This window comes from Temnothorax curvispinosus, unplaced genomic scaffold, assembly GCF_003070985.1.
Source record: "Temnothorax curvispinosus isolate PA1 unplaced genomic scaffold, ASM307098v1 QBEX01001460.1, whole genome shotgun sequence".
In the NCBI taxonomy this organism is placed as follows: domain Eukaryota; kingdom Metazoa; phylum Arthropoda; class Insecta; order Hymenoptera; family Formicidae; genus Temnothorax; species Temnothorax curvispinosus.
Window position 1 is genome coordinate 1 of NW_020211240.1, and position 20,286 is coordinate 20,286.

The 20,286-nt window shown below is 40.1% G+C and overlaps 3 protein-coding genes across 7 annotated transcripts; all 3 read left to right on the forward strand.

The window, feature by feature from the left end:
• The first annotated feature begins 994 nt into the window (after positions 1 to 994).
• LOC112463705 (ATP-dependent 6-phosphofructokinase) lies at positions 995 to 9,817 on the forward strand. Of its 5 annotated transcripts, none has more exons than XM_025030227.1 (16): positions 995 to 1,141; positions 1,223 to 1,374; positions 1,462 to 1,651; positions 1,739 to 1,949; positions 2,173 to 2,281; positions 3,777 to 3,965; positions 4,181 to 4,371; positions 4,455 to 4,530; positions 4,732 to 4,758; positions 4,868 to 4,888; positions 5,109 to 5,210; positions 5,294 to 5,500; positions 5,590 to 5,742; positions 5,822 to 6,146; positions 6,241 to 6,463; positions 6,543 to 9,817. In XM_025030227.1, the coding sequence occupies exons 1-16, from the start codon at positions 1,051 to 1,053 to the stop codon at positions 6,685 to 6,687; spliced, it is 2,412 nt and encodes an 803-aa protein (XP_024885995.1). In that variant the 5' UTR covers positions 995 to 1,050; the 3' UTR covers positions 6,688 to 9,817. The 5 variants fall into 5 exon arrangements, with proteins under 5 accessions (XP_024885995.1, XP_024885992.1, XP_024886005.1 ...); XM_025030224.1 differs by lacking the exon at positions 2,173 to 2,281 and adding an exon at positions 3,110 to 3,218 and having other exon boundaries at positions 6,543 to 6,687; XM_025030229.1 differs by lacking the exon at positions 4,868 to 4,888 and having other exon boundaries at positions 1,051 to 1,141; positions 6,543 to 6,687.
• Positions 9,818 to 11,904: 2,087 nt separating this feature from the next.
• Positions 11,905 to 15,753, forward strand: LOC112463729 (translocating chain-associated membrane protein 1). Its single transcript, XM_025030259.1, has 7 exons — positions 11,905 to 12,227; positions 12,801 to 12,977; positions 13,063 to 13,178; positions 13,293 to 13,505; positions 13,586 to 13,695; positions 13,779 to 14,066; positions 14,188 to 15,753. The coding sequence occupies exons 1-7, from the start codon at positions 12,096 to 12,098 to the stop codon at positions 14,283 to 14,285; spliced, it is 1,134 nt and encodes a 377-aa protein (XP_024886027.1). The 5' UTR covers positions 11,905 to 12,095; the 3' UTR covers positions 14,286 to 15,753.
• A 409-nt stretch (positions 15,754 to 16,162) lies between these two features.
• On the forward strand, positions 16,163 to 20,058 carry LOC112463700. The gene is made up of 4 exons (XM_025030216.1): positions 16,163 to 16,576; positions 16,989 to 17,840; positions 17,950 to 18,078; positions 18,214 to 20,058. Exons 1-4 carry the CDS (start codon positions 16,231 to 16,233, stop codon positions 19,509 to 19,511), a joined length of 2,625 nt encoding a protein of 874 aa, XP_024885984.1. The 5' UTR covers positions 16,163 to 16,230; the 3' UTR covers positions 19,512 to 20,058.
• Positions 20,059 to 20,286: the final 228 nt, after the last annotated feature.

The window sequence follows — 20,286 nt, forward strand, 5'->3', positions numbered from 1 at the left end:
TTGTTCAGCTTCATCCGTTAACCAACAGACGCATGCGCATCTATGACTATAGATATTTGAGTTGTTACTTTCGCCCCGCGTTGCTTTTGACCCCGCTCTACCCTACGTACAATAAAGACTGATTTTCACGCAATAATTTACTCGCACGATGGGTAATTGGCACAAAGATATTCCGCGGTATACTTCATCGTTTTTTATTACGAAATGAACTTGTAAAACAGCTGCGATATGTATGTATCTCGAATTGATTGAAATAAGGTTAAATTTTGGATTAATGTAAAAATTATCGCGTGTAGAAAAATGTCCGAGATCCGTCGAGCCGCTCGGTGCCGTTGCACAAATGCAATTTATTCGGAAAGTTACGTGGAAAGCGACAGCGATTCGGACGAAGCTCCAGATACACGCGGAAGCGCTGCAGAAATGCAGGATGTAGATGCGAAAAGAAACTTGGCGGATTCTACCAGAATTGAATCCTCGGTGATATCCAGAGACCCCTCGCAAAAGTCCATCGCGGTTGAAGTACTGAAGAAGGTCGATGCCGATAGAGCGAGCAGGATCAGCATGCAAAATTTAAAGCTCTCTTTGTTATTTCCGGAGGCAAGCTTGCGCTCGTTAACAATGTCACTTGCAATTCCGTCTTCTTTTTCTTTTATTAGAAGAGGATAAAAATTTAAATATGATAAACGTTAGAAAATTTCCTTCCGGACAGATGTTCTGGGGACGCGGCTTTGAATCGGTTGAAGAGTTACCAATCGGTTCCTCGTTTGAGATAAAATTCGACGCAGCCGAGGAAGAATACGCTAGAAGCCTACGTTTCCCGCGGTTTACGAGACATAAAGTTATGACCCTGCTTTATCTATCTCTTTGTATCTATTCTCTGTTCATTGTAAAATAACGCATAATAGTAAAACATCAAAATTGTTACATCGTTCGACGCGCAAAATAAGGGAGATTCGAAAAACAAACGGCGAGTTTATAGCTTATAAAAAATGTCAGCTTTGTATACGAATTTTTGTATTACAGAGTTATAAGGAATACTGCGATACAGTCATGGCCGAGGACGCGCCTCAGAAGTTTATAAAACCTGGGAGCCACAAGGGCAAGGGCATCGCCGTATTCACCAGTGGTGGCGACTCTCAAGGTATTTCAGAGTAGTCGTATAAATTGCGTATTGCGCGTATTTTGCAGTAAACGCAATTAAATTCGATATTTCGTTTTTCAGGAATGAATGCCGCCGTACGAGCGGTCGTGAGGATGGGGATCTATCTCGGCTGCAGGGTGTACTTTATCAGGGAGGGCTACCAAGGCATGGTAGACGGCGGAAAAAATATCGAGGAAGCTACATGGTCGTCCGTATCTTGCATCATTCATAGGGTACGCGTTAAAGCAATCATTACTGCAATATTGCATAATCATTTGTTCGTATATTATTAACGTATAGTATCCTTTTTGTTTCTTCAGGGTGGCACAGTAATCGGCTCCGCTCGATGCCAAGAATTTAGGGAGCGTCCCGGTCGCCGGAAGGCCGCTAAGAACTTGGTTAGCCAAGGGATAACTAACTTAGTGGTTATAGGTGGAGACGGTTCTCTTACTGGCGCCAATCTTTTCAAGGAAGAGTGGCCTACGCTTCTGAAAGAGCTCGTCGAGTCTGGTAAATAGAGAGAACATTCAAAAAACCGTTGCTCGATCCCGACGATCTATCACGTGTAATCGAGACTAACGTATTACTTTTCATTAGGTGATATTACTGCCGAGCAGAGCGAGAAGTACAAGCAGTTGCACATTGCCGGTCTAGTAGGTTCCATTGATAATGATTTTTGCGGTACGGATATGACGATTGGTACCGATTCCGCGTTGCACCGTATCATTGAGAGTATCGATGCTATAGTTAGTACAGCTTACTCCCACCAAAGAACGTTTATAATGGAAGTGATGGGTCGTCATTGCGGGTAAGTGCTGACTATGTTATCGATTTTGTTACCGAGAAAATGCAGATTTATATCGGTATACGATTTTATTACATTGTCATTAGCTTCCGAATGTAGAAAAGTGTCACCCGCGGTTTGATTACAACACGATTTAGGACACGAGATTTAGCGTCTATTGTTATCGCGCCGAATCAATGTTGACTCTGGAACTTGAAACATAGATAAACGAGCGACTTTCGATTAGGTATCTGGCTATTGTGGGCGCTTTAGCTGCGGAGGCAGACTATGTTTTCTTCCCAGAATGTCCGCCTCCTGTCGACTGGCCTGAAAAATTATGTAAAAAGTTGGAGCAGGCACGTCTAAAAATATAGACTTTCTCAAATTTTATAGATTGCATTGCTAATTTTTTTTTTACTAACTTGACTAAGCGTGGGGAATGTGTTTTTTTGTATATGTCAGTTTTTTTGTTGCTGAATGTATTCTCATTTAATATTTGATCATACACGACATCCTGAATGTATATTTCTCTAAACAGTGACGTAAAGAGGAATGCGAACGAAAAATGTACTTACATTTCTCTCATCGTCGCGCATTAATCAACATAGAGTCAGATGTATAAATATAATAACATGTCCGATGGTACTGAAGATAATTAGATGACAGAGCCTTTCTCTCAGGTACCTGACATTAGCGTCAAGTTTGTCTACCGAAGCCACCTATTGCTTTATTCCTGAGTCTCCGACAAGTGGTGACTGGGTCGAGGAGCTATGCCAAGGTGTGCGACAGGCACGTTTCTCAACCAGTCGTTACTTTAAATTATTATTAGTTAACGTATCTGGAATAAGCAATTTAATCAGTAATTTAAAGATATACGAGAAAGTCAGAACGTGTTTGTGTATTTTGTATTTTTAAATGGTATAACTTCACGGAGATAATCAATTACAGCCAGATTTTGTACATGTAAATTTTTTTTTTCATTCATCCCGTTAGAGCACTTGCGCAAAAATTTATCACAGATATGTTAGTTTCTATCTACATTTTTCGATCAAGCATAGCCTTACAAATTCATAATCAAAACCTGATCATGATTGATTATAATGAGGCGCAACATTATTTTGCATAATATTTGTTAATATTGCATTGAAAGTAGAATTTTAGAGAGTTACAATATAACATTACAGTTATCTGGCTCTGGTGGCAGCTATATGTAGCGAGACTGATTATGTTTTCATCCCAGAATGGCCACCCGAGCAGGATTGGCCCAACAAGCTGTGCAAAAAATTGTTGCAGGTTCGATAATATTTTTTTTTAATTTTTTAAAGCAGGTATATTTATTTCTCCTGATTTATTCAACCTGCAAGATAAATAGCACAAATTGCTTCCTGCAATTCACGCTTTGTTCCTTTCATACCGCAAACTGTTAGAATTATTTTCATTGCTTATTTTGATTTTATTTTACTTTGGATGATGAAGCATTTGCGATATGCTTTAAAGGCACTTTTCTCTCCCAATATAGGGAAACAGTAACATTATTTAATAAAGTCAAATGCGCATGCTATACTAATTTATAACATTATATGTGTGTATGCAACGCTATTCTAACTTAAAAAAATATAACAATTCTAGAAAAAATGTAACATAAATCTGACATAATTCAAAGACTTACATTTTAAATATTTGTATTATCATCATTAATCTATGTAATCATTCAATGGATCATTATTATGCTATTGTCTTTAATTATCGTTACTTCTATATTCTTTTACAGCCTGCTTTTAGATCTATTCGAACAAAATTTAATTTTAGCACACGCAGAAGATTTTCATTATTATACAATTTTCCTTTCAGGAAAGACTCACTGGTCAACGGCTTAATATTATTATCGTGGCCGAGGGAGCTGTCGACAGAAACGGCGATCCAATCACCGCTGAAAAGGTGCGCAAAATCGTCGTAGACAAATTACAGCAGGATACAAGAATCACCGTTTTAGGTCATGTGCAAAGAGGTGGCAATCCTTCAGCGTTCGATAGAGTTTTGGTAAGATATGTCGGTTTAGGACTTTTAATATCGAGATATATAATAAGTTTATATATTATTTTTTAATATGTACATACTTGATATTTTTTAAATACTCATTTTTTAATGTAACTTAAAGCCCTCTCAATTAACATATTTATTTTTTCCTCATATACAATATTACAAAATATAATATATGTATGTCAATTATTTTGAGGAATAAACGTGCGTTACAGGGATGCCGGATGGGAGCCGAAGCGGTAATGGCTTTAATGGAGGCAACACCCGAAACAGGAGCCTGCGTTGTTACATTGGACGGTAACCAAGCTGTGAGATTACCACTTATGGAATGTGTTCGTCGTACGAAAGCCGTAGCGCAATCTATGGCCGATAAAAACTGGGATCTTGCTGTTCAGCTTCGAGGAAAGTGAGTGAATCGATAAAGTCGCTATACCAATACGCCAAATGTAAAGTACATTAATAAATGTATGCATCTGTTTATTTTTCTAGGGGCTTTGCACGTAACTTAGAAACGTACAAGATGCTGACTCGTTTGAAAGCGCCGGACCTAGATGATGCCAATAGGGTACAATCTTTTTCCGTTTACAACTAAGTTTAGTCTGACGACCCAAAAGCTCTGCTCTGTATCTGACGCGTTATTAATGTAGCATTAATATAAAGAAGTCGATAGGATGCACGGCAAGAATTTTGGGTCTCTAGCATATAAAATAATAATAAATAATGTATAGAGTACTATATATATATATATTATTTGATACTGCTTCAGGAAGTTAGTGGCCGCGCATTATCGAAGGTAAATCAGTTAAAAGCCTATAAGCATACGTTCTTTTATCAGATTTTGTACATAATGTCGATACGAACGCAATCCCCCCTCTAACGACAGTACATTTTTCCTCCCCTAGCAATACACTTTATGTGGACAAGTGAGTTAATCCTTTGGAGTAGAGAATGTGTGCCTTGTGTTAGAAATACATATCATTTATCGTACTTCACGATCACCTCTCCACAGGCAAACGGAACGACAGCATTGTGCGCTATTTAATATGCGATTTCATACATAAAATGCCGGTCTTTCAGCTTTCCGTGCACGTTGCATGATGCACCGTGTTGGCTTTCATTTTATAACCGGCGGTTTTTTTATAGGATCATTACACGCTGGCGGTGATGCATATAGGATCGCCGTCTTGCGGCATGAACGCGGCAGTTCGTTCCTTCGTGAGGAATTGTATCTATCGAGGCGATAAGGTATGTACAATACATATATCTAGACATTCTGAATGTCGTTCCGCGTGTTTTTGTTACGCTCAATTCTACGTCTCGACTTGCAGGTATACGGTATCTGCGATGGAGTGCTGGGCCTAACAGCTGGTAGACTGAAATTGATGGACTGGTCGTCCGTCACCGGCTGGGTCGCAGAGGGTGGCGCGAAATTGGGAACGAAGCGCGCACCGCCCCAGGAGGATCAGTTGCCCAAAATCGCTCATACGCTCAAAGAATTTGGAATACAGGCGTTGCTCATCATAGGTGGATTCGAGGTAACAAATCCGCCCGTACCTTGATTGACCGAAATTAATAAAACCGTTCAGAGATCAGTGTCGATAAAAGTGTATATTTTTATTCCCAGGGTTATCAGACCTGTCTCACATTTTTCAAGGCGAGGGACAAGTACGAAGAGTTCAGAATTCCTATCGCTATGATCCCCGCGACTATTAGCAACAATGTACCAGGCACCGAGTTTTCATTGGGCTGTGACACAGCTTCGAATGAAATAACGGAAGTGAGTTCTGTGATTCCTGTAGATTTTACTTGTGACTTTAGAGGATTTAATATCATACTAATACGTGTTATCTTGTTAGATCTGTGATCGCATTCGGCAATCGGCGCAAGGTACTAAACGTCGCGTGTTCATTATCGAGACGATGGGTGGTTTTTGTGGATATTTAGCGACCATCGCTGGTCTAGCCGGCGGTGCCGATGCGGCGTATATCTACGAGGAGAAATTCAATATCAAAGATTTGCATCAAGATGTGATCGCGATGGCAGCGAAGATGTCGGAAGGTGTCGAGAGGGGTCTTATTATCAGAAACGAGGATGCCAATGAGAATTACAATACAGAGTTTATGTACAGACTTTTCAGCGAAGAGGGAAAAGGTTTATTCAGTTGTAGACGGAACATACTCGGTACGTGTTTTCCATTCGCTGCTCTTTTAAGCGAACTTCTGGTTATTTCATTTGATATGCAATTTCGTCATTGCTGAATATTTTTCTATTTTAGGTCACATGCAACAAGGAGGCTCGCCGACGCCTTTCGACCGTAACTTGGGAACAAAGATGGGCTCTAAGGCGGTGGAATGGTTCAGTGATCAATTGAGAAAATGTACCAGCCCCGATGGCAAAACGATCACTACAGCAGCGGACAGTGCAGTGATGCTTGGTATTATCAGACGCCAATACAGATACACGCCATTCATGGAACTTATCGACGTTACCGACTTTGAGTGCGTATCTTATTGAACATTCTAACGACTCGTTTCAATTTCGCTTACGTGTAACGTAATACTTTATAAATTGTTTCAGACATCGCATTCCGACGTATCAATGGTGGATGAAATTGCGTCCGTTGCTGAAAGTATTGGCGAAGCACGAGTCGACGTACGAAGAAGAGGGTCTGTACATAACCGTCGAAGAGATGGACGAACAGAAGGATCCGCCTCTCGTATAAACCGTGAGATTAATCTCTTAAAGAGCGCCGCGGTAGATAACGCAAGATAGATATCGCTAATTGCGTGGATAGGCGTGGTAGGCGCCGATTATTATTAAAAGTATCGCAGTATTGTATAAATTATATTACGATAATTTTACTTCTGCTCGACAAGAAACGAATCTTATATTTGTTTATTGAATTATGTGTATCTGAAAAATTCAACTGTATATTAGTGTGGTCATTATTTATTTAAGATTTGCACGCGATTTTTCATTGTATATAATTCAGTCAACCAGCAGATGTGATTGAAAATATACAGGGGAAGGGACGTTTATTTTCTTTTCTTTTGGATTTATCTTATTCGTATCTTGAACGTTTTCGAGCTCAGGTAAGAAATGGGTACAAAAGCAGTACCTGAAGCGCAAAGGTATAAAGTAATATCTTCATAATGTAATACCTATCGGTGCAGCTTGCTGATAAGGCTCCGTTGGCAACGAGACACGGAACACGGTATTGTTACAGTATCTTATAGTAATGTTAAATTCACATTGCGTACATTGATGTATAGTATTGAAGATATAAATTAGAATCGGTATATGCAAAATGTGGTGTAGTAAAATATACCAAGTTAGAGCGCTAAAGAAATAACGAGTTAATGAATCATTTTTAAGAAATACGTAGCAACACATGACTAAATTGGAGATATGCAAAACCAATATTTGATATGCTACTCGAATCTAGTACACACCATTTTCGCACGTATATTTAATTACTCAGCAACGAAACAATTCGCGAAACGTTTATTAACGTCATTAGCAAATAGTGATATTATTTGTGCATTTTTGATGCTTTGGACATTACAGGTGCTTTGTAAGTTAAAAACTAACAGCCTCAAATCTCACTTCGATATTCCGTTTGCTTAATTCTTCAATATAACCAAGTTGGAACGCTTAATTATACTTCTTTTTTTTTTTTTTAGTTGTAGCACGGATCGAGAAGTAAATCAGATTGAGAGAAATTACAAGAGTTTCACAGGTTAAACATTCTGAACCGTATTTGTGGTCTACTAAGGCATAGGATTAAAAAGTAATGCGGTATTTTGCGTCGGTGAAAGTGTTTATCTTTCGGTTTAGCGTTACTCGAAGCTATAAAAGGCTATTGGAGAATATACCTGTCTACCTCAAAACATAATTTTGCAACGGTCAACGACTCGTAGGAAAGAAATTGACCTGAGTCGGCGCGTTAGTTGCACATAACATTAAAAAAAATTTTTGCTAAAATTTAAGGCTTGTGACCACAAAAGTATTTAGATTTAATTCTTTTTCTCTTTCTCTATCTATCCATCTCTTTCTCTCTATCTCTCTCTTTCTCTATACTCGTATATTTAACTTTTGTGAAAGTCGTGCAAGTATTAATCTCATAATTGTTTTCGGCATATAAGATAGCGTTCGTCGTGTCCTTACGAGATTTTAGAAACCAGATAATTACATTCTGGTACCCATCGAAAATTATGTCTTGTGCAAACTCTTACTCGTGTTCGTGTGAGTTCATTTAAGTGTCAGAATAAAATTACCGACGCGTGATTTTAACGGGGAATAAGACGTGAGAAACCTGTGTGCGATAAAGCGTGTGCCATAATTTTTTCAACGTAGTTAACACGCGCTTAAGAATTATGGAGCTCTTACTGAATTTTATTCGAATGCTGATTAGCACTCGCATTGCTGTATTTAAGATTGGCTTACAATTAGTATGTAGCGATTAATGCATGCTGCGAGAACGAAAACTTTGAAAGTACAATGATGTGCGCATACATTACGATTTACTCGACTGGAGTTTTAAACGTAAAAAAAAATATATATATATATATATTATACATAAAAATTATTGGACAAATCACTTATTTAAAGTCGTTCTGAAGTATATGTCTACTTACTAGTATACGACAGATAAAATAGCTCTTGTTGAAAAGCGACAGAATAATATCGCTTGTTTAAACTAATGACACTTGTTTAAACGACCACGTAGAAATCACGTTTAGCTAAAGCGATTTTTAGCGTGACTCTGGTATAGCAACCAAAGTGTATCAGAACGTTTTCGTGTGTTTGGTAATTTGTGGTATAGCCGTTTTGGTAGTTGGTTAATACCATGCTGTACCAAATAATGAAGCAGGATACCTGTTGGTATTGTTGTTAAGTTGCAAATACGCGCCAAATATAACACAAAAATATGTAAACAAAATATATTTTACATATTTATCTCGTGTAAAATCGCCTCTAATGTCGTATCAAGAGGCTGAACTGTTGAACAAAATAAAAGTGCGACGATACGGGAGATACGATAAGGCTCTCGCCAATTATCTGTGCATGAAATCGTAATTTGTAATTGTAATGTGCATCGGTGTGTATGCTTATTATATTTCTCGTATATTTCGATAGGCTTTTATTTCCGGGCAAGTATACGTATATTATAAATTGTAATCAGGAATATTAATTTTTATAAAAGTTTTTTTAATTTTAATGTACAAGTAACTGCAGGATCGGGACAGAGAGCGTCTGATTACAGAATTAACGTTTGATACGAATTGGATATATGTCGAGCTTCTGCCGGTACAAATAAATCACGTTGATATTTAATATCTTTCAATATATTCCGTGCAGCCGTTTTGATTCGCGAGCCATTGATTAATAGTGTATGTACATATAATTACCGAGCGTCGTATATCACACTGACACCGTTCTAGTTATATATACGCAAAAATGTACAAATAGTACTTGCATAATGTCGACCTGTTAGCGTCCCGTCACTAGCGCAATAAGAATATTGAAAAAAAAATGATGTAAATTATTTTTAAGATTTTCAGAGATATATTTTTGACTCATTGTTGATCAATGAATTTACATCCTACCCAGCAGAGCACACATATGTATAGTATTAGAGTTGTCGTATTTATTTTTTTTCCGACATTGAATTGTCGACGTCGTTGCATGCTCGACGGTGCGGTAGACGTGAAATTGTAATTCGCCGACAATTCCGGAGCGTCCCGCGAATTTATTGCTGCGCGACGAAACGTCTAAATTTAGGAGAAGCCGCTACACATATTACGCACGATGTTGTATCCATGTCGTGAAATAAACTATATCTTCTAAAAGTGTTATTCAAACATCACCTAAATATATTATTCTTTCTTATAAAAATAATGTTGTAAAATACTGTTACGTTAAATCTGTGTTACATTACAGTTATATTCTTTACAGTAATTTTAAAGAATGCTTATTAGCATAAAAAATTAATAGGTTCACACTTGACAATGACCAAAACCAATGGTTCTAACATCATGATGATTATAATTAATAAATCTGGTCAGTTAGGCAGAATAAAAATCATTGTTAAGTTCTTTATATTTGAATGCTGTTCTTCCTATATCGTTTTCTCTCTATTTTATCGCAAGAACGTCGTTCATTAAAAACGCAACATTTTTTTCAATTCAAATCTGCGCGAGATGCGCGGGGTACGTCGCGTTACAAGTCAAGCGAGCGTCTGAATCGAAGCCCTTCTCCGAGTCGTTATCGCTGCGTTCCTCTCTCTGTCTCTCGCTCTGTATCCGATATTTACTAAAATAGAATAAAAGATTAAATATGATTTTTTTTGTACGATTGGGATGGACTAGGAAAGGAATTCCGGAGACGCGGACGAGCATCAATAGCCAGTATGACGCGCGCGGTGCCAACGGATTGTTAAGAGAGCGAGCACCACATTGTTGGCGACATTGGCCGCCGCGTGCGTGGCGTAAGCGCACATGACGTTTTCCACGCCGTGGCCCTGTCCTCCCTAAAATCGGATGATAGGAATACGTACACAAAGAGAAGGCATGTGTGCGTTTGAATCTTCGGACAATGGACGAAGACAGCCACATAATGTTCTCTCTTTTTCTCTTGTGTTATAATGCGAAAGATACTGTTTGTTGCACACTCTATTGTTAAACTCCATGCAAATTAAAATACGATTATTTTTGTATTTGTTAATAAAAAAATAAAACATTCTACATAGCGATTAGCGTACAGCATTACATATAAACTTGTAAAAAGAAACATTTTTCTCAAATATTAAAATATAAAAATATTATTTTTACATCATTCAATATTTTTGTACATTGCTTTAATTTCTTTGAATTCTTAACTATCTAAACTTTAAGTTTCGAGACTCCTCAAAGTGATGGATACAACTCCGAAATTATATTGTCGAGCCCTTAAAAAGTTGATGCAAAAATATTTTAGATGCGTTTGGAATCGTATTCTCCAATTTTTTGGAATTTTGGAAAATTGTTGGAATTCTAGATAGTGCAATCGATAGTGCAATCGATTCTAGATAGTTTTTCTAGCATTCTTTAAGTCCTTAAAGTCTTTCTGTACCATTTAAAAATTACCAAATTTGCGGCGATAAAATTAAGTATTCTACTTTTAGCTTTAATTTGCGTTTTGGTTCATTATAAGCTTCGTCTATTTGTTCGTGAGTTATGATTTTTTAAGTAAAACGAGTCGTAACGTGTTTGTCAACATATAATTGTTGTAAAAAAATATACTCGCAACCCGTCGCGTAAAAGAGTCACGGTCGGTCTCGCTCCGCCTGTACTTGGCACGAGACACTACCGTTTCTTTTGATTTAAATAAATGATTTCCAAATTTTCTTTACATTGATTTTTAGTCGAAGGTACAAAGATATTATAATAATTTTTGGGGAATTTTTAAAAGCTATTAACATTTTGAAAAACACGTCTGACTTGAAAGTGCATGGTTGGAGGATTAACGGGGCGGAAAAAACGTTGGAGTGAATAGGGTTAATGTCTCCTCCGAAAAGATAGCCCAGTTTCTCCGCACGAGCCCTACTCGTGCGGGGGGTGCAGTTTGGAATATAAAAATTCCTGTGATCAGGTGGACTCGAACCCGGTTTCTCGGGATTACGAGTCTGGCGCTTTACCACAAGACCACACTGCCACCCAATAATTGTAACTATTAATATTACTACTGTTCTTTCGCGGTCGGTTAGCTTTGAAATTTGCGATCCTGTGTCCATTGTCCGAAACTAGCCGAAGCTCCGAGCTCCGACGCACACGTATTTGCATATTGCATAACGTAACGTTCCTTTGCTTTGTGTGCGTATCTTCAATTCCCCACCGTTCGATTTTCGGGTGAGCGGGGTGCCGGGGTGAGCCGCGTGCGTGGCGTGTTCGGCGTGTGCGCGCATGACGTTTACCGCGCCGGTGAAACGCCGTGGCTCCGTGGCCCGGTTCTCGCTCCCGTCCGCCAGCCGCCTGCTCCCGACTCCCGGCACTCGGCAGTCTCGGCTCCGTCTGTTCAGTCTGTTGTGGTCTGTTGTCGCTGTTGTGCCGCGTACGCCGCGCAGTAAACAGCACGCTCCTGTCGGGCAAGATGGTCACGGTGAAGGGACGCAAGAGCTCGAGCAAGAATCCGCCGATCCTCAGCCACGAGTTTGTCATACAGAATCATGCGGACATCGTCTCCTGCGTGGCTATGGTCTTCGTGATCGGCCTCATGGTGCAGGTCGGTGGCTGCGCCGCACTGTCCCGGCATCCTCGAAATTCACATCCGTTTCGATTTATCATTCATTTGGCGAAATGGGAGAATCACATTTTTGCGTCGAGTTTCCCTAGCGGAGAGGCGTCCGCGTCCTCGATCTCCTTTCTGCGTTGCGTTGGGCGGAAATTGGAGATGCGTGAGAAATAGAATGACCATATGTTACTTTGGGTTGTTAATGTCAAGACAATCTGGACCCGTCGCACATACGAATACATTTTTATTTGTCACATCTGTGAAGATTTATTACTTTGGAGGGGACTTTTGAGTTCTCATTACATCTCATTTATAAACATATTAATGGTGATAGAGAGATATACGTATGTAAAAGGGTTACATTCAGTATTATATTTATAAATTTACAATACTTTGTTTTTTTTTTTTATAATTTGTGTAATCGCAGAAAAAAGGATCTATCAAAACGTTAAAATTTATTTTGTCGGAATATCCAACTATACATAATTCTTGCGGCTGCATGTTGTATGTCCTTTTCTCCTAGCTGTTTGTATAATATAATCTAATAAGATTATTTTCTGTCAGGTTACCTCACCATGGGCTTACATGTTTATTGCTATTCACCATAATGTGACCAATACTACTGAGGATCCAACCGCGGTGATAAAGTATACTACAGGATGGAAAGATGCATGTGCGGTGTTCTTTTACTTCTTGATAGCCATTATAATGCATGCCGTGCTTCAGGAATATATATTTGACGTAAGTATATCATCCCTACTGAAATATCGGCTGACTGTAAGATTGTACTTCCAGCTTTCACCGATAAAACCACTTTTGTCCGCAGAAAATTTCCAAGCGACTGCATCTCAGCAAAGTAAAGCTTTCTAAATTTAACGAGTCCAGCCAATTGATAGTGTTTTATACATTGTCTGCGTTGTGGGCCATCGACATTATAATCAGGTGATACAGATTTGTAGACATATGAGAGAATATTTATAAAGAGATATAAGAGAAATATATTTATAAAGAGGGAAAAAGTACGTATCGACGAAGTAACGTTTCTTCTTCTTTCAGGGAGAATATACTTTTGAATATATGGGCATTGTGGGAGGAATACCCGGCGCCGATGTCCGCCTCCCTTAAACTATTTTTTATCGGTCAGCTTTCCTATTGGTTGCACTGCTATCCCGAGCTCTATTTTCAACGAATTAAGAAAGAAGATATTTTGCAACGCGTCCTCCATGCAACCATCGGATTAATCTTCACATTCGCAGCTTATTTCTTCAAGTAATATTACAATATATAGACGTTTATACTTTCTACTTTCGCCAGTTTGTATTAAAAAATATATTCATCGTTCTCCGCAGCTTCCAACATCTCGCCCTAATCTTGTTAACTCTCCATTACGTGGGCGATGCTTTGCTACATGCAGCCAGACTTGTTCACTTCATTAGCCAGAAAGAAAAGAGAACAAAATGTAAGTTGCCTCAGGCTACTATATTGCGCATAAATCGCGTAACTCAGAATTTATTTATTCGTCTGACTTTTTTTTTGCTATAGTGTCATTCCTGGTTGCCAATTCGACTTACGCATTCGCGCGTATTGTGACCATCGGACTGACGTGTGTAGTGTTCCTGTACGGTTTAAGGAAGCAGGAGTTCAAGTTTGACTACGCCACCGGCAACTTTAATACTCCCCCTGTGCAGTTTTCGGCAGCACTTATTATCTCGCTCTTCCAAGGCTATCTCCTGTATTTCTTCATTAAGAAACAGATTAAGCGTGCACGCGAAAATGCCGCGCCTGTTGTCGTGAAGACGAAGCCGAAGCAGAAGCCGAAGAAACGAGAAGGTGAAAACGGTTTCGTTTATCATTATATACTTCGATATTATTGATTTTTTTATTATTATTTCTATCAGAATTTTTATTTCATCGAAACAAAATGTATACGTATTTTGTATGTTTGTCGCAGGCAAGAAATCCGCCTTGTCCGAAGACGACGATCTCCCAGAAGTAGACCAGGCGACGAAGAAGAATCTGAGAAATCGTCCTTCAGCCAAGGCAAAATAGACGCTCAATAATTTAGAGAAATCATCTTCGCAAGGTTGATTGGACATTCGATTTTATTCGTCTATATGTCACGAACACGTCAGAATATTTGACTAAGGTGTACAAAAACATATTCTTCTTAATGTAAAAACGAAGCTTCCATAATAACTCTCGTCGTGCAGAATGTTGAAGGATCTGGTAACTCGATTTTGTATTCGGCAGATGCGGCAGATTTTAAACGTTTTATGAAAGAGATAGGCACATTGATAATCTAAACGAGCGGATATTTTTAACTACAGATAAGTTTTTTTTTCACCATTTTATTGCTTTCATATGAATTATACAGAGATAAATGTTGTATTCATATAGAATCGCGGAATGTTAATGCGCACTTTGCTACATTGTCTTTTTATGCGCGTTATGTAAATTTTTCTAAATATGTAAACGCGCGTTATTTATAATCTAATTAAGACAAATTTATATGATTTTATCCCTGTTTGCTGTTACTTAAAATTCTTTATAAATTTTTTTGCGCACTGATTTCTTTCGGTGAATTTAGAGTCGATTCGAATAGGCCTTTCCAAGTTTCCGCTTTTCGATCTCTCTTTTTTTCATCGTCCTGCCGATTTAGACGGAGGAGAGATCGAAGAGAAAACTGAGCTCCAACCAGGTTAGAAGCTTTGATCGGTCTTGCTTGTTATCTTGGATTATCCTTGGAATAGAATATTCAAATAGAATAGAGACAAACCCCTATTATGCTAGCATTAAGTTACGAGGAATAAAAGTACATAGACATAATGCACGAATTAATCTGGACCATAAATATGCTACAAGAATCATGCCACGTAAAAATATACATATCCTATTATGGAATTATATTGTTACATTTAAATATAAGTTTTATTATTTTTCAATATATATGTATATCAATGGAAAAAAAATGGTTTTGTTATTGTAGTACTGCGTGCTTGGCGAATAATTATATTTCTTTAAAATTACTGTTCCAAAAGTAACTTTAAAGAATTCAATACATATATCAATGGAAAAAGACGGTTTTATTATAGCACTGCGTGCTTGGCGAATAAATTATATTTCTTTAAAATTACTATTCCCCAAAGAAGAGGAATAAAATAGATAAAAGAAAGCGAAGTTTTTGATAGATCATTTTTTAAAAATGTTTCCACTGTTCGGCAATCTTATGCAGATTGCCTCCGTTATCCGAAAATAGAGCGTTCCTTCTATAAGCCGAAATGGCGTAAAGCGAAGAAACAATGACCATTAATTTATATGTATATGGGAAATATTTTTTCGTAAAAGCGAAGTGACGTAAAGCGAACTTTCGAAAAGCGGGGGATACTTGTATTGTCGAATTTCTATTTGTAATTCCACTTTTACTCGTGCAATAAGAATTTAACACTGCGATCGATCGATCAATTTTCTGTTTGCGCCTGCGATCTATTTTTTCAAGAAGACGGGATATGTAATGACTGTGTAAAAATTTATTGGCTACCTTGGTAAATAAACTTGTGTTAACTGAATAAAATTTACAGTTGTTTTTTTTACACAAAGCATTATAATACTCATATGGCAATGCCAGAAAAGAAAGAAAGATTTCTTTTGTTTTTAAATTTCTTTATAAAAGTATAATAAAATATAAAACATAAGATACATTTTTACGAAATTTAGAAACATGAAACATATAATTTTAATCAAATTTCTCGGTTTTTAATTTTAAATTCTTGACGTATTAAAAAAAAAAAAAGAAAAATTTCGTGTCGAGTTCGATGACAGGAAGAAACACTGTTGTGCCGATTCTCGGAACGGCGAAAAACAGCGATATCGGAGTATTCTCAATTCCCGCTAGCGAGCGCTGGCGTAGTCAGGCGCAGTCGCGCAGTGCAAGAGTTTGGAAGAGTGCAAGCTGCGGTTAAGCTGTCGTAGCTGTTGATCGCGGGGATATGGGAAAATGTATTTGAAGCGCACGTCGAAGCTGCTGGACCTCACGGTGTCGCGCACCACTGCGGACGTGGATCTGCGCGACCTGACGTGCCCGATATGCCGCGGGATCCTGATCGAGCCAGTGACGCTGCCGTGCACACATAACCTCTGCCTGCGCTGCCTGCAAGGTACGTTCGAGCACAACAGCCTGAGCTGCCCGCTCTGCCGGGTCCGGGTGGGCTCCTGGGTGCGCACCGCCACCAGGTCCGAGACGCTGGTGAACCACGGCCTCTGGCAGCTGATCAGGTCCAAGTTTCCGAAGGAGGTCGAGAACAAGCACAATGGTGAGGAGGGGGACCTCGGCTTGGACGCTGGTGAGTGAGACGCGCATATATATATGCGTGCATATACACGTATAAACCCCGCGCGCGCCCGCGCAATCCTGCACGCACACGCACACACTCGTGCGTCCCAGCAATAAACAAATGTAACATAACCTAAGCGATTTGTGTTTACTTGTCGGGATGACATTTCGCGTGCTTCTGATAGATGCTCCTGCGGATTATGTAATCTCGATGCTTTAATCCGCAGCCTCACCTAGCTCCGTTTTTTTTAACGCGATTTTCAGTTTTAACACGCATGAGCGGTTGTGATTGTTCCTTAACTTTTGTTGAACTTATTAATATAAATTTATTATAATTGAAGAAGTACGTAGTGTGTGTTGCGTGTCAAGCGTGTTGATTTTTGTTACGAGATACCACAGAAGAGTATTTTCCTTTTATACAGATTATGCGGCGAACAGAATACTCAGCGCGGCTGGAGAGATACACCGGGAGTACAAGGCTCAACTTCAAAAGGTCGAGGAAGAGAGGCGCCGTCAGAGGCAGGTCGAACAGATAGCCAGCGAGGCTTTGATTCAGCAGATTCAGGCGGAGGAGAAGCAGTTGTTGCTGGCGCAGCTGGCGCAGGATCAGCTGCTGGCTAAGACTCTGGCCAAGCAGCAGCGAAAGGAAGCCGCCCAGAAGGAAGCTACAAAGTGTTACAACGAGTGTTTGTCGGTGCCGAGTTACGCCTTTAACGAGTCCAAGTTCAACTATCCGACTATACGTGTAAATAATGTCGAGACGACGCCGCAAACCGAAACTGCACGCTTGGAAGGCAGACACATGGGTCTTCCCGAATCTCTCAGAGACAGCTCGAAAACGAGGCAAATAAATATGTTGTCTAAGGTGGACGTGTATTATGGTGTACGCGGCTCTAAGGAGGCAAACACGTCCGGTGTGTACAAAAATCCGGCCACGTATTGTTGCCAGAAACAAATGCCCGTTTATAACGCCGTCGCGAAGAAACTTCAATCCAAGTTTACCCAACCTTGCACCTCAAATTATTCCATGGAGCCCGGCTGCTCCACGTCCAGGGCTTACGCGACGGAGACTAAGGAGGAGTTGCGAGTGCCGAGTGACGTGGTGAACAGCAAGAAGAAGAGTCTCGGGGTGGAGGTGTGCATGACGCTGGCCGACGACGACGAGAGAATAGGCAGCGCCGAGAGTTCCGGCAGTCACGACAGCATAAATCAGGAGATTCATCATTTCAAGCCGATCAAGACGGTGCCGAGAACGAAATTGCTAATTTCTTCAGGTATTTATATGTCAAAAAGAAGGAGAGAAAGTGAATTTATTTGATAGTGAAATAGTTTGTGCAAAAAAATCTTTTTTTAATATTTTTATGTTTGTGTATCTGCTTCTAGATGGAAAACAGATAGATCCGAAGTTGATTAGGGTGGTCCCGATTTTAAAGAAAGTGTCTAACGCAGTGCCAAAACCTCCATCGCCGACACACGTGAAACTTATTGGATGTTCTTGGAGCGCCTTCAGAGGTAATTTATAAATATTCGCATGCATATATTATCATGTTACATAGATATTTTTATATGACTAATTAGATTCTTAATTAAAATTGTCTAAATATATGAGCCTATGTTTTTTTATTTAATTATAAGATGTTGTTACAGGTAAAATAAGACAGGACGCAAAGGAAAAGCACGCTGCGCACAGTCTGAAGGATAATACGGGGACATTAATCGAGCAGAAGCCATCAACGTCGCTCATTCATTCTCAAACGGTTTCGAATAAGTCGACGACGAAGCCTCAGACAAACGACGCTATCCGCCGACTCAATTTTATACCCGAACCGTCGTTCGATAGTAACAAAAATTACACGAAGAATACAAGTAAAATAATCAATGGCGCTAAAGTGATTAAGAAGTTGTTGGACGATGAAGTGGACGCGGGAAGAACGCGCGATAAGGCTTTGAGGACGAACGTGCGAAACGGTATGGTAGCGAAATATAAACGGCATAGAAACCTACGGAGCAGAAAGGAAACCAGACTTACCGTGAACGTGACGGATGAAGAGGAGGCCGAGCCGACGGGCTCCAATTCGTCATTCAGTAAAACAAGTTCGCAAACCGGCGAGCGAGACGGTGACGATGACGTAGCTGTTGAAAATATAGCGGAACGAATTAAAAGGAGGAAAGAAAACGCAGGGAAGAAGACGCTGGAGCCAGGAACGGAATCCAGTGCGTCTAAAAGAAGCAGAACAACAACGAGGAAGAAAGCGTTACCTGAGAGGATAGCGGTGGATCGAGCTACGTTCTCGACATCTCAAGAGAGTACGGAAGTCGGCGGCAATTCCATGAAAAGTCCCGCGAAGCGGCGAAAAAAGAGCAGCTCTCAGAACAATACGGAGAATCTTGGGAAGAACGATCTCTCGACGGACGCTGTGCCCGGCTTGAGGAAGTCCGCGCGAAACTTGACGAGGATTTCTTCCATGGCAAGCGAGTCGGATAACAAGAGTAACAAGAGTAATAACAAGTTTAATTACGACTCGCCGCCGGAGTCCTGCGACGAGACGGATCAGCGCGTCCCGGAGAACGACGACGCCGTCTGCGTCGGCAGACTTCTCTCGGACGAGGAAGTGATCGAGGAGCAGCAGCGGATCGAGCGATTGTTGCTGCAGGAGCGAGAGGACTTCGAGGTGGCTCGTCGCTTGCAGGCCCAGTACGACGAGATGGAGCGAATAGCCGGACGCACCAGACGCTCGAGGCAAGCCACCGAGAGAAGCGATGTGAATTTGCGTGAGGTCGACGCGGCGAGGACGGTTCGTAGGACGAGCGGGGTGCGCAGAGCCGCGAAACGGAAGTCGATTGTCGGTCGAGTCGCGAGTACCGCGGCCATGGGGACGCGCGGTAGGCCGAAACGCATGAAAATCACGGTTGACACGCGCGAGGATGAGACGCGCACGCGATAATCGGCGCCGCCACGGCGCGTGAGAACCTGAAAACCCTCCACACACAAAATTGGATGTTCCTATAAGCCATACGTTTGACGAAAGAGGATTCGACTTGTGACTTTTGTACAGTGTCTTGTGTATTTTTTAACAAATCATTTGCCGTATTGAATATGTACCTGGATACATCGCGAGAGTATGAACGAAGGAAGCGGTTTTTGGCTCTTCTTGGATTGTTGTAACGTCCGTTTCCGGTGTCCACACGAAGGAACGTCTGTTGTGCTCGTTTTTTCTGTTCCTAACGCATCATCGTTCGTGCACGTTTTGACAACATGGGAAACGCGGTTTGTGCTCATGTACAATACGCCCTGGAACGACCGGCCTAAATTTTAACAAATCTTGACCGACAGATTTCTTTTTTAGCGAGATAATTTTTTAAGATTGAGGTTGGCGTTTCTCCGGGACACCTCGGCCGGGATTTGTAGTCGGACCTTGTATTTAAGACCGTCTTAAGTAATGTTTTAAGACGCTATAGCCGGTATTCATAGTCAGATCTTATTTCAAGAACGTCTTAAGTAATATCTTAAGATGCTAATACGGCTCTGTGATTGGTTAATGACATCTTAAGATTGTACTTAAGATGTCATAAACCAATCTTAAATATAAGATTCGACTGCGAATACCGGCCCTGGTAGCTATTTGATTAGTTTTCGAAAGAGTGAAATTATCGCATTATAATCAAAACGAAGAGTGACAATATTTTAGCGAGACGTTGTTACATTTAACTTGAGGGCGA